The sequence below is a fragment of the Selaginella moellendorffii genome, unplaced genomic scaffold, assembly GCF_000143415.4.
Source record: "Selaginella moellendorffii unplaced genomic scaffold, v1.0 SELMOscaffold_47, whole genome shotgun sequence".
Lineage (NCBI taxonomy): Eukaryota > Viridiplantae > Streptophyta > Lycopodiopsida > Selaginellales > Selaginellaceae > Selaginella > Selaginella moellendorffii.
Window position 1 is genome coordinate 788,538 of NW_003314308.1, and position 14,553 is coordinate 803,090.

The 14,553-nt window shown below is 42.0% G+C and overlaps 1 protein-coding gene across 1 annotated transcript; it reads left to right on the top strand.

The window, feature by feature from the left end:
• Positions 1 to 11,741: 11,741 nt before the first annotated feature.
• LOC9646987 (cleavage and polyadenylation specificity factor subunit 6) lies at positions 11,742 to 14,544 on the top strand. Its single transcript, XM_024686063.1, has 4 exons — positions 11,742 to 11,883; positions 12,733 to 13,828; positions 13,881 to 14,001; positions 14,052 to 14,544. Exons 1-4 carry the CDS (start codon positions 11,742 to 11,744, stop codon positions 14,091 to 14,093), a joined length of 1,401 nt encoding a protein of 466 aa, XP_024541831.1. The 3' UTR covers positions 14,094 to 14,544.
• Positions 14,545 to 14,553: the final 9 nt, after the last annotated feature.

The following is a 14,553-nucleotide window of genomic DNA, read 5'->3' on the forward strand; positions in this document are numbered from 1 at the left end:
GGTCGGTGCCACTTGACTACGGTTTGTGGCACCAGGTACGAGGGTGCATGTTTTCGTCAATGCAGTAAGTCTTTGTTCCATTGCGATCAACTTTCAGATATATCATTAGAGCATACTACGACTCTAGAACAGATTTACAACGATATCCTGCTAGCAGGGCTATTTTTCAGGAGGAAGTCCAGAGCAATGCCAAGAGAGCAAGAGTAGCAGCAATGGCAAGCTCAAAATGAGGGGAGGCGCACAGCCCCTTGCTTGAGGTGGCCAAGACTAGCCTCACTTTCAAGCCCTCAAATCCATTGTCCATGGTAGATTAATTTTAACATGGTAAAAAAAGCTTTGATTTTTTCAACATGTGAACTATCCATCTGTCTCATCCAAGTGTGTTAAAGAGATTTGCCACCAGTTTAGAAACCAAAAATTGATTAACCCAAAACCCTCAAAATTCCATTACATTTGTTATTTGGACCTTCCTTATAAAAAAAAAAAGAGGTAGTTAGGGTTTTTTAGTTGATGGGTAAAAGAAGCATTAATGATATACTGTTGTCAACACGCATTTTGTAATCATATTGACCTAAGTGTTCAATAAACTCTAATTGAATTAATCTCATTGAATGTTCTAAGACCTAGCATTAATAGCTTGTAACAATTGTAAAGGTAAATTAGAAATATTAGAATCATGATTATATAAGAATTTATATAATGAAGCATCAACAAAACTTTACCCCCTATAACACATGTATATAAGATGGGTATTGGCAAATGTCAATGTCCAAAAAGGATGTCCTTTAATTTATTTTTCAGATACCATTTGATTTATACAAGATTTTGGTGATGTTGTCAAATTGATCAAATAATATCTCCAAAATGTTAAATTACCTATAAAAATTTGGTTTAAAGCTATTGTGGGTCAAAGTGCATATAAGTTATTTTGGGTATTGCATTTATACCAAAGGTTTATAAGTTGATCCTAAAAAACTTTTAGATGTTTTGAATTTCTTTACTTTGAAGTGTGTGAATAATATGCAACACTTCCTTTGCAATATTTTAGTCATATTATTGATTATTTTTCTAATTGTACTTCACCATTATAAATATTGCTAAAGTCGTTAACATCATCTTTTGTTTAGTTTGAAGACTACAAACACACATTTGTGTATCTCAAAATAATGTTAATAATTCTTTTAATTTTGGCATATCTTGACTACACTCAATCCTTCATCCTGCATATAGATGCTTCCAAATCTGGTTTTAGAGGTGTTGATGTAATAGAGTATAAATATGTTTAGTTAGCATAATCCTATATGTACATCAATCATACATTGCAAATAGCAAAAGTGAAATACTTTATAATAAATAATAAGTGTTTAGTTGCAATTTAAGATTTCAAGAAGTTTCATACATACTTATATGGTTTTTAAATATGACTAAAGGGAAATCATGTTGTAACCACTTTATTATTGAAGTAGAAGAACTTAGTTGGTCATACTAATTAGTAGGACTTAAAACTTTTAATATATAACTTTAAAATCATTCCTTTTTTATGGAGTTTTATGGTTGATATTGAAGCTCTTTTTTGAGTTTTTTTCCCTTCTTTGCTCTCTTATCATGTTCATAAAGTACTTATTGTTCTAGCACTAATAGATTTTTTTTAACAAATATTTATAGTTGTTATGCTTGATGTTTAGTGTTCATAAGGTGTGAAGCTAGATTTACCTTCTTTGGACAAAATTTGTAAAGCTCAAAAGATATGTTAGTCTTTCTATTAAGTAAAAATGCAACATGATGTCATCTAGTATATACATAATTGTTTTCGGTGCCATGTGGTAGTGGCTGAAGCAGAAACTAAACGAGCGTAATATGTTTGGATTAAAAGCTCTAACTTGAAAAGTCAAGAGCAGGAGTGGAACTCCCAATGAAGTGTTTGAGGACCGAGCATGAAGCGATTAATAAATGAGTCTCTAAAAAAGGGACATAAGTAATAACATATGGAAGTGTTAGGATTGAGTCTGAGATGGACTCAAAATGAAGTCTAAGATGGAGTTCAAGATGGAGTCTAAGAAAAAGTCTGAGATGGAGTCTAAGATGGAGTTTGAGATGGACCCGAGATGAAGTCTGAAATAGAGTTCTAGAAGGAGTCCATGATGGAGTTCAAGATGGAGTCTGAGATGGAGTTAGAGAAGACATCTGAGAAGAGTCTGAGTGGAGCTTGAGATGGAGCCTGAGGTCAATTTTGATATAGAAACCAAGATCAAGTCCAAGATTGAGATTGAGACTAAGACCGAGACCAAGACTGAGACTGAGACCAAAACCAAAACTGAGATCGAGATCGAGACCAAGTCTAAGTCTAAATCTAAGTTTGAGGGTGAAAGCCTAAAGTAATTGTCTCCCACCCTGAGGGGTTTAATGAGCTCCAAAAGGATAGTAAGGGGAGGATTCTAGTGGAATTAATTTGGTAGAAATGTTAATATGACCAAGGAAGGTTATATCCATATGGTGGGTGATAATATAACCATTGTGGAGTTCAAGGCTACAATGAACACGAATGAATAAGTGACGTAACTTGGTGGAGTGTTCAAGAGTTTACTTTAACTCCCTTGGGAGATCGAATGATCGATGTTCCCAATCCAAGTGCAAGTGGCACTATTTATTTAGATACTTAGCATGGCTCATTGGAACTTCACTATAGCCACATGGTTAAAGCACCCAAAGGTAGAAGGTGAGGAGAGCACCACAAGGCTTGCATAAGGTGACGGTGTTTCGAAATATTGTCTTAAAGTCCCAGTGGAAAAAAAGAGTAATCCTCTTGCATAGTGACAAAAGACATTGTCACATGGTGAGGAAGTTCTATTAGTCAATAGGACTAAGTAGTTGGGCCTTCAAGCCTTGATTTAGTGGTGGTGTTAGCGAGCACTACCGTGGATAGAGTGGGACTTGGTAGGACCGATGGAGGGATATTGGGGAAAGGTGTTCCCCATGTCTTTAAGCAGTCTAAGTAATAGGCGAATATGTTAATGGTACATTTGGAGTGTTAGTTATAGAATCAAACAAATGGAGCATTTGAACCAAGTGCAAAGTGTGAGACACAAAATCCCTAGGCCCCAAAGTGGAGCCGGAAAGGGTGCCACATGGTAGTGGCCGAAGCGAAAGCCAAACGAGCATAACACGTTTGGACTAAAAGCTCCAACTTGGAAGGTCGAGAGCGAGAGTGGAACTCCCAACAAAGTGCTGGAGGAGCAAGTACGAGGCAACCAATAAGCAAGGCTCCAAAAAGAGACCCAAAAAGGACCAACACATGACACGTGGAAGTGTCCGAGATGGAGTCTGAGGCAGACCCAAGTTGGAGTCCGAGATGGACCCAAAATGGAGTCCGAGATGGACCCGAAGTGGAGTCCGATATGGAGTCCGATATGGAGTCCGAAGTGGAGTCCGAAGTGGAGTCCGAGATGGAGTCCGATATGGAGTCCGAGATGGACCCGAAGTGGAGTCCGAGATGGACCCAATATGGAGTTCGAGATGGACCCGAGATGGAGTCCGAGATGGAGTCCGAGATGGAACCGAGACCGAGACCGAGACCGAGGCCAAGACCAGGGCCGAGACCGAGTCCGAGTCCGAAATTGGGACCGAGACCGAGTCCGAGTCCGAGTTCGAGCCCGAGTCCGAGTCCGAATACTAATACAGACAGTTGGGTGAAAGCCCAAAGCGATCGTCCCCCAGGGGGGGGGGGGGGGGGGGCTCCCGGGGGTTCCAAAATTTATTAGGGAAAGTGTGGGGGTTGGACCCCCAGGGAGCCCGTTTGGCCCGGAAAGGCCATTTTGGCCCAGGAAGGCCAAACCCCGGGTTGGGGGATGGGCTGACCCTTGGGAAGTCCAAAACTAAGGTGAACCCGGCCCCACAAGCGGGGTATCTTGGTGAAATGTTTAAAAACCGGCTTTTTTTCCCCCGGGAGAACCACTGGCCGATGCTCCCAGTCCAAGGGGGGGGGGCCCTACCTTCTTGGATACCAAGCGTGACTCAACGGAACCTCGCTCTAAGCCCATGGCTAGAGCACCCAAGGGCGGAAGGCGGGGAGAGTACCCAGGTGGCTCGCGTAAGGCCACGGTGTTCCGAAATGTTGTCCCAAAGGCCCAGACTGTGGAAAGGAAGAGGAGCAGTCCTCTGGGGTAGTGACCAAGGACACAGTCGTGTGGTGAAGAAGTCCCAAAGGACCGTGGGGCTTAGTGGTCGGGCCTGTGGGCCTCGATCCAGTGGCAGTGTTGGCAAACACGGCCAAGGGCAGAAAGGGACTTAGTGGGGACTGACAGAAGGATATTGGGGAAGGCTATTCCCCTTGTCGGTGAGCATCCTAAGGATGCTAAGGAGTGGATCTGAGATGACCACTCACGGATGGTTTGCCTAGTCTTGGAGAGCCAAGACTGTGATGCAAGTGGTATTGGACTATTAGTGTGGCAAAAGTGATTGGGCATGGCCTTAGTGTAACAAGTTGCCATGTCGGTGGTACCTCTGAGTGTCGGTCATGATCGGACACGTGGAGCACTTGGACCAAGTGCAAAGGTTGAGTGGCATGGATGCCATTCTCGGGGCTAGCAAGTCCCAAGTCCTGAATTGGACTTATGGAGGTTGTGAATGAGACTCCTCCAAGTGGTCGGAGGTGTGGTTAAGTGACTAAAGTAGAATGGAAAATTTAGTCGCTTACACAAAGGTTGAATGGCATAAATGCCATTCATGAGGCTAACATGTCCCCAAGTTAGGAATAAGATTTATAGAGGTTGTGAGTGAGACTCCTTTAAGTGGTTGAAAGTGTAGTTAAGTGATTAAAGTATAATGAAAAATTTAGTCACTTACAGATGATTAAAGTTATTTGCTATTCATTTGAGTTGGTGGTATTCAATTTGAGTTTTCCATGGTTTACTGTTAGCAATGAGTACGTCATTATTAATTTTAACTATTTGACTCATTGGGTCAATGCTCTTGCTAGTGTGTTTATACTTCCTAATAAATACTTGTTGCACATATGATTATGGGATAAGATTTAAATATATTGTTACTGAGGATCCTTGGAACCTTAGAGGATAAATGGGAATAAAATAGCCACTAAAGACTCTCTTATCAAGCAATTGCCCTTTTTTCAATTATCTTAAAAAGAGAGAGATAGAGTACGCTACATTTGGTATCAGAAGATATGCCTCAGTAAGTACTATCCAATGAAATTAAGTAACTAGTCTTGTTCTAAATGCAGAGATGAAAATAATGATCTGAGTGGGTATATATTTAGGTGTTGTAATTGAAGGTATCAAAAGTTATTTGTCAACGAATCTTTTCAAATATTTTTTCCTTATTGCCACGATAACAAAAAGTCGGTATTGTTAAACCCTTTATCAGTCCCTCTTGTGCAAGTGTTAGTAAATTTGATTGAGCATCTAACTCTCTTTTTGGATTGTATGCTTGGGAGTTATTCCATGCTTTATTTCTTTTGCTCCTTAACTCCATTTTTAGGAGTTTTGCTCTGTCTCTTCATTCAGTGGCCCAATGCCTTGAAATTCAAGTTCCGCTCCACTATCATTGGACATGTGGCATGTGATACATGGCACATGGAGGGTTTATGTTCTACTTCATGGTTATTCTATGGTAAATCACCATAAGATACAGAGTGAAAACCACATTCATTATAATAGTTCCTCAATCGAGTGGTGTTCTAAGACTCTTATCCAAAATGAATTTTCTTAAATAATGGTTTTACATTTATGACTGAGGCATTTTATATTTTGATATATTGGCTAAGGATATGCAATATTTTTATGAGTGTTTGTCTGGTTTGGTGAGGGATGATCATGAAGTACCTGAACTTTCAAGATTTGGATTGGGATGGTTATTTGTTATCTCCTGTTGCAAATGTGACTTCGGGTATCGAAATTTATCTGTCGGCTAGTCTGTTCGGATATTCTTTCCTTATTGCTATGACGGTAGGAGGTCGGTATTGCTAGGTCTTTTATTAATCTCCACCTGAGCTAGTTGAGAAACTGGTCTTCATGTATGCACTTGACTAGATGAGCATAAGGACAGAATTTCTAAGTGTTATTAATCAAGCATACTTAACTTGGTTAGAGAAATTCATTCACTGACTTGCACTTGCTAATGTTAGAAACCCCTACAATATTGAGCTTGGTCCCTCAATGTCACTAGATGATAGCTTACTGTGTCTGCTAAACACCCTCACTATCATGCCCTTTGTATTAGTCTCATTTCAGTCCCAAATACTAATTATGGAAAGTGTTTAGATTTGCTTATTTGGCATATTTACAAAATGTAGAGATTGTTCTGAACACAATGGTGTTCGTCCCGTGTCCAAATTCGCAATCTAAAGATATTCCATATTTAGTAAGTTTCGAGTTTATCCTAGGGACTAACTCCTAGTACTAAGTGAAGTTTGGGGGGGGGGGGGCGTGAGGTATAAGGGGTTCCAAATGTCCAAATGTATAGTAGGGATAATGGGTAAGTTGGGTATGGTTAACCAACTTGAGGCATAATCTAACTCCTACTTGTGTGTTTGTCCTTGTTCTGTATTTGGCTTGGGTTTAAGCCCAAGCTCCACACCATGCTAGCTAGTGGAGTGCCTATATCTTTGTGTTAAGCCACCGATATGTTAAAATAGCACCAGACTCCATTTGGCTCCACTTTGTATGCTGGTCCTAGCATTAGGATGTTGGATGCTCTAGAACTGTTCCAAGTTGTTTCATGCTCCTGTCCCTTGGGCTATATGCTCCGAGAGTTACTTTGTGATCTAGTTTCATCACTCCTTGGCTCTATGCTTAGGAGTTTAGCTCCGTACCTTCATTCAATAGCCCAAGGCTTTGAAACTCGGGTTTCACACCACTATCCTTAGACACATGGCATGTGGCATATGGTATGTGACACATGGCACATAGAGGGTCTACATTCTCCTTCGTGGTTATCCTATGATAAATCACCATAGGATAAAGGGTAAAAACCATGTGTGCTACATCTCCTCAGTATGTGTATATTATAGGAGTGTAAAGTTCTATTAGTACTTTACTATATTAACTATTACATGTTCATATTCCTATATTGTCAACAGAATTGAGTTTACCTTTGCTATTGCAACAAAATGCTAATGCTAGGTTTTAGGAGTAATATTTAACAAAAATTCTTCCATTGGTTCAAGTAGAGTTTACTAAATACTTGAGCTGTGTATAAATGGGATAATAAAAGTGCTACAACATTTATTATTATCTAGTTCATTTTCCCAGTTTATAGTACATGGTTTATCTAAGAGGTTCCTTGTTCAGTGGAAGGGGTGTTGTTACAAGTTGGATTGCAAGTTTATAAAGTCTGCATAATATTCAACATGCAAATCCTCCATAAAATGTGCATGTATAGTAAGTGAAAAACTTTATACGAAAGGATCATAAACAAGTTGCATCACATATGAATCCATAGGTGCCTCATTTTGATATTCCTCTAGATCCCAACCCATTAATAAAAAACCCTTAATTGCCATCTATTTTTCCATGAGGAAGGGATGATGTAAAGTTTAGGTATAATGCCATATTAGTCTAATAGTTGTTAGATTAGTTTCAATTCAAACCATTTACTTTTGTATATAACCAAGGGTTTTTCTACTAGTTGAATATGTATGTACTCACAATATAAAAATTCCTCAAGCACCCACCAAAATTCTATAGGAGTAGAAATTTTATAAATTCATACGGCAATTATTTCAATATCTGATTCTTGTTGGCTAGAATATAATTCCTTTACATCCATTTTTTTGTTTCTTTTCTCTCTTTCTAATTCCTAGAACATAGAGGCACAAGATTTTAGAGCTCTTCCTCCCTCCTCTTCCAAAGAATAAGAGTTCACTCACTTAGGCCCTTGTGTGGTGCAAAGAATCAATCACTCCATATTCCAACTTCATGCTTAGAAATTTGTATTTGAAAGATAAAAATTCACTTATGACCTAGACCTAAACCCTCATGCATAACAGTCACACTACAAAAATGAAGCTCAAATGCATAAACACTTCTTTGTGGAGAAGGATCTATGCTATTGTCATGGGTTTGCAATGAGGTGGTAATAAAGGCATTGTTCACCATAAAAACTTCACAAAAGCGTAAATGTTTTCTATGCTGCCACTAATGGTTAAGCTCAACACACACTAAGAGGTATCACATAAAGATGCACAATCTTCAATATCATTGGTGCATGGCAACATCCACCCACCCTTCAGGAAGAATGGCACTGCCCAATCTGTCAATAAATCAAGTTGAAGACGTTAGAGAGTGATCTTTTGATATCTAATATATACTACTCTTCCCTGATTCAGCTTCATAACCTCCTTGCTTGGGACTTTCTCTCAATGAAAACAGCTCAAAGCAGCCCTACGTACTTCCTTCAATGCCTGAAAGAATAGAGGGGCACATTCTTAGTCTATGACAAGTAGTAGCTAAAGCTGGACTTCAAGGCTGATCTCCTTGTCACCAAGGCCAATGACTCATCATTAACACCAAATCCAGTCATTGTCAATACTGCAGTACATAATAAAAAAGGTCCAATATCTCAGTAGGCACTACAATGACCATAATCTTTCTCTCTCTCTCTTTCTCTGTCCCCCTCTCCCCTTAGCAACACTCAACAGTAAGGCAAAGGAAGCTCTCAAGGGATCCAAGATGGTTTTAGGAATGATCTTTGAAGATCTATTAGGTTTTTGTAGTCAAACTAGTGTCTAAGCCCATTACAAAATAAATAAACACGTCTAGCTAGGGGTATTTATAGGCAATAAACCCACATGCCCTAATGGCTGCATTAGAGTGTGCCATTGTTGTCTCTACCTTGTTGGGTGCCGCCCCCAGCTGCATATAAGAGTCCATATCCAGGGCACAAGAGTGCAATTGCCCAAAACAAAAGTGCCACCCACCCAAACCATTGCCAAGGAGGGTGAGAGGAGCTCTACCACCTCACAGCAACACCCACAGTCATGCACCACTAGCAAAGTAACACTATGGAGTGGAGGAGCAAAGAAGCACAGCCATGGAGCAATCACAAGTAGAATGTATAATACACCCTTTATATAGGGTGGGCCTCATTTGCTTATTTGGATTTGCATGCCACCTCATTGCTTACATGGGCATGCCACCTCATTACTATAAACTAAAGATTGTTCTAGTATATTATTTTCAATTATTTTTAAGTATTTAAAAGTACAAATCAAATATATTATTTATTCTCATTATCTTGATTGTATAGCTTATTATAACTGCATAGAATATTAAATGCAGCTTCCTTTCTTTCAATATATATTTTTCACCAAATATATTCTTGAAAGTAAGAGATGTATAATCCTTTTGTTATACCATAGTGAGGAAGGGATCTTTTCACTGCATTCCATGTTGATTCAATATGATTTGTAGAACTCTAGTCATGGAATCAACAAAATTCTGGGAGTGGTTGATTGTATAATGAGCAACATATGTATATAATATATCAGTTTATCGCAATATAATTGGCCACCTAATATTTGATCTAAATCACGTTCAATTCCTCCAAAGACCCATTAACCTTCTACTTTTCTATCATGATTATATTTTTGTTTACCAAACTTACTTTCATCAATTTCCACAATTCTTCTTGGACCACCAATCTTTTGACTACCTCGTTGTAATGTGATAACACAAATATCATGACAAAAGTTGTACCAATTTATTGTCGTGTGCTCACTTTTAATACTACACTCAATACAAGCTTGATCTTGTGGCATTTTAATGCACCAACAATACATCACTTTAAGCATTTAAGCAAATGTAAGATTACTATTTGCAAACCATGTATTAGTTTTAAGAGATCTTATGGTATTGCAATTTTTACAATTCTACTTTAAACCATCTTTACAACCTCGATTATCAAATCGATATCTCATTGGTCAATGGCATCTTTCACATTCTCTCTCTTGTGGAAGAAAATCAACCGCAATACAAAAAGTAAAAGAATTTTCTTTACTATTAGTTCTCTCAATAAGATCAGAAAGAGAAAGAATACTATCTTGAGCATGATCTATATATTCCAATCTAGCCATAATACTAAAGAGAAAGATTAAAATATAAAATTATAGTCGTTAACATATCCATTAACAACATCTACTAATTAAAAGTTTAACGTTACTAATTTAGAGTTAGTCATTAAACATGTAGGGTGCAGAGCTGGGCTGACTAAGCACGCCACAGAAGAAGCAAGGAGTGAGTGTGGCAAAAGGGCAACCACATAAGAGAAGGGGGTGTTGTATTATGCATTTTTCCCACAATCACCACCTTCACTAACAAGCCACCTAGACTACTGAACAATAGCTATACTAACTAGATAAAGTTGTATGTAGTGTGCTCTAAGGATCAGGAAGAAAACCACAAGTGCTGAAGCATAGCTATGCTAGCTAGATAAAATTGTATTCAGTGTGCTCTAAGGATCAATGTTGCATCAATTGTGATAAGGAAAAAAACCACAATCAAAGAACAAAGTTTGCAACCAAGTGGCACTTACATCAGTGTGTTTTATTGTAGCTAGCTTCTCCATATAGGGTTAAAATATAATCCTTGTAGAACTTAAAACAACCACTTTTGGATATATTTATTAAAGTAAAAATAGTTTTTGCAATAAAAAATTTCATTTAATTCCTAATTGTTATCAAGTTCAAAAAATGAGTGATTATTGAGGGGGTTTTCCATTTCTTTGGTACATGTTATCATACTTTAACCCCATAGACAATTGTAATGTTGGTCTCAATTGAGCATCTCAAGAAAAGGCAGAATCAACATGCATAGATAATTGAAGTACTTATGTTATACTAAACATTTCCATCTCTGAAACAACCCTCAGCATCATAAAATTCACCAAACAGGATAAACTTATAAAGACCCTGTGTCAAGAAAGAGAAAATGATTAGAGATTACAGTCTTTTGGAAGAGCAATGCTTACCAATCTATGTGGGGAGCTTTTAGTTGAAGCTGCTCCCACACAGTTGTGTTGAGATCCAGTTTCCATAAATTCTACAAGAGGCCTCTCCTATAAGTAGAAACGGACTCAGCTTTTATGGTGATCTCTATCAATACAATATCTAAAGTCTGGCATAACATCCAATCACCATAGCAAATAAAAAAGGAGAAGAGACAATCACAAACTTGCCATACACGATCAGCTCAGTGTCTTTGATGCCTAAAACGCAAAGAAAAGAATTCTCAAAGAACGTGAGCTTCCAGATTGAAGATTTTTATCAAATTCTTATGCACGAAGCAATTGCATCATGGTGAAGGAGCTGCCACATTCTCATCTTTGCTCTTCCTAGAATTGAGCCTGAGAGCTTGCTTACCAATATCGTCGTCGCAACGCTCACTCACCTTTCCCATTTCCCGGTTAGAATTTATGTGCTAATGGAAATTGGGAATTCCTGAACAGTGTTCCGTGTCATTACAAGGATCGCAAAAACTGAGCCTCTGGCAAATGGGTTGCCATCATAAACTTTTCAGCGGAGATCTCCCTCATGAGAAATATATTTTTTTTAGCTGATCATGTCTTCCGCTTAAAATCATGATATTGCTGCAAACGGGAGTAAATCTAAGATCTCATAGAATCCTGCGTCCGTACGAGAATCTAGACCAGGTATTTATAGGCACTAAAGCTTCATGACCTAAAAAAAAAGGTTTCTAGCGAGATTTTCTTCTCTCCGGTAAGCAAGAAATATGGCTAGCATCATCCGTCGGAGTGTGCCGCCGTCATCTCCGCCTCATCGGGCGCCGCCTCCAGCTGCGCACAGGAGCGTGCATCCGCCTCGTCCGGGGCACAGGAGCGTGACGCCGCCCAAAACGAGAGCGCCACCACCAGGTAGGAGCATGCCGCCGCCAAAACCATCTCCAAGGAGGGCGAGAGGAGCTCCGCCACCTCACAGCAGCGCCCACAGTCAGGCACCTTCACCAGCACCGGCAGAGCAACACCATGGAGCAGCAAAGCAACACAGCCACGGAGGAGCACCACCTCCAAAGCAGGACAGCCATGGAGCACCACCATCTCCACCAACAAGCCATGGAGCAGCAAAGCAGCACCAGCACAGTCCGCCACCTCCACCAGCAAGCCACGGAGCAGCCAAGCAGCACCAGCACAGTCCGCCACCTCCACCACCAGGCCACGGAGCAGCAAAGCAGCACCAGCACAGTCCGCCACCTCCACCAGCAAGCCACGGAGCAGCCAAGCAGCACCAGCACAGTCCGCCACCTCCACCACCAGGCCACGGAGCAGCCAAGCAGCACCAGCACAGTCCGCCACCTCCACCAGCAAGCCACGGAGCAGCAAAGCAGCACCAGCACAGTCCGCCACCTCCACCACCAGGCCACGGAGCAGCAAAGCAGCACCAGCACAGTCCGCCACCAACAAGCCACGGAGCAGCAAAGAAGCACCAGCACAGTCCGCCACCTCCACCAGCAAGCCACGGAGCAGCAAAGCAGCACCAGCACAGTCCCCCACCTCCACCAGCAGGCCACGGAGCAGCAAAGCAGCACCAGCACAGTCCCCCACCTCCACCAGCAGGCCACGGAGCAGCAAAGCAGCACCAGCACAGTCCCCCACCTCCACCAGCAGGCCACGGAGCAGCAAAGCAGCACCAGCACAGTCCGCCACCTCCACCAGCAAGCCACGGAGCAGCAAAGCAGCACCAGCACAGTCCGCCACCTCCACCAGTAGGCCACGAAGCAGCAAAGCAGCACCAGCACAGTCCGCCACCTCCACCAACAAGCCATGGATCAAAGCAGCACAGCCACGGAGGAGGAGGAGCAAAGCAGCACCCACCTCCACCAGCAAAGCAGCATACAGGGCCACCACCTTCTTCCGGGACAATCACTTGGCGACCAAGGAGGTTTGGGCCGCCGCCACCTCCACCAGCAAAGGAGCATACAGGGCCTGGGACAACCACTTGGTGGCCAAGGCCCGCTCATGACACGATAACATGGCAACCAGGGTCGCCTGTCTTTCACACGTTTTCATCGCCGCCTCCGCCTGGCCCCTTGTCTATTGCTCCGCCTCTGGGGTCGTCATCATCAACAGCAGCAGCAGCAGCGGCAGCGTTTGCGACACCGGGGCTGCTTGCGGCAGGCATCGTCCTTTTCCTGCTTGCTATGGTGGCCATCGTCACTGGCATCTGGATACTCGTGAAGGGAAGAAGAAAGAAGGCGAATGACATCCTGGTGCGCTACGTCGGGAGCAGCCATCTTCCTGGCAGTGGCAGCAGCAGCAGCAGTCAGCGAGAGCATCTCGTTCCCTTGAGCAAGATTGAGGATGCAGAGCTCCGGGACAAGCTCGATTCTTTCGTTCAAGAGAGGAGCAAGCAGCAGCTTCGACCGTCGCAGCTGAATGCCAGCACAAAGGTGGCCAGTCCTCCACTCGCGAGGCCTCCAAGGCGACTGCCACCTTCGGCTTTTCTCAAGATGAATCCAATCTATGGTGCTGCTACTGATTCGGTTGACGACCGCCTGACGCCGCCATTGGGACGAGATCCACCAGCAGCGATCCACGGAGTCGACGAGCGCAAGAAGGTGCCAAGAGCTTCTCTCCCAGAGGATCCATTCTTGTCGAGTGCTGCTCGTCGGAGCGGCAATGATCGAAGAGCCCAGGAACAGGCTGTGGATCCAGTGTCTCGTCGTGGCACTGTGTTCGATCCTGGAGATGCTTTCGTTGTTCGGCTCGCAGCAGCAGCGGAGAAGCGAGCTGAGATGGAGAAGCACATGCAAAGGATCATCGAGTTTGGGATGAGGAGGCCCGGCAACAAGCACTCCCACTGGTAAGTCTTCATGCTTGAGAGATAGAACAAGTGACTAATGGAGCACTTTTAGGATCCGTGAGGTGGAGAATCTGGAGAAGCCCGTGGTTGAGAAGCCCGTGGTTGAGGCAAATCACTCGGCCAATTCTGGAGGTTCGCATTTGGCTGCTCGTGTACACGACTCAGATGCCAAGGTAAACAGTCTCCATGCCTCGAGTTAAAGTATAACTTCTGCTTGAACTAGCCTTCCACCTCGGAGGTTAAGCTTGAGCTCGACGGAGCTTAGAGCGAAAGGAGGTACGCTTTTCGGTCGTTTTGGACTGATGATACGCTTGAGGTTGCAGGCATAGAATGAAGATTCATGAAACAAATTACTTCGGTTTTTTTAAACCGCAACAGGCAAAGGCAGGTCCGTGGTATTCAATCAAAATTATAACAGATGGAGAAGTCTGGAGACATTTGAATTAGGAGAAGGCAATGAGACAACTGCTCTTCATTAAGACAACAGAGAGACATTGAATTGGGAGATAATATTGCAAGTCTCAAACAAGGCAACGAGATAACTGCTCTTCATTAAGACAGCAGAGAGACATTGAATTAGGAAATTATGATTTGCAAATCTCAAACAAGGCAACGAGACAACAGCTCTTCACGAAGACAACAGAGAGACATTGAATTGGTTAGAATTTTCTTGTTCCTGTTTTTAAAAAATTTAAACTTTCGAAACGATTTTACAACATTTGTTA

Coding starts and splice junctions, on each gene's coding strand:
- LOC9646987 (XM_024686063.1), top strand. CDS start 11,742: ATGGCTAGCATCATCCGTCGGAGTGTGCCGCCGTCATCTCCGCCTCAT. Junction 11,884..12,732: donor AACGAGAGCGCCACCACCAG/GTAGGAGCATGC, acceptor CACCTCCACCAG/TAGGCCACGAAGCAGCAAAG. Junction 13,829..13,880: donor GGCAACAAGCACTCCCACTG/GTAAGTCTTCAT, acceptor GAGCACTTTTAG/GATCCGTGAGGTGGAGAATC.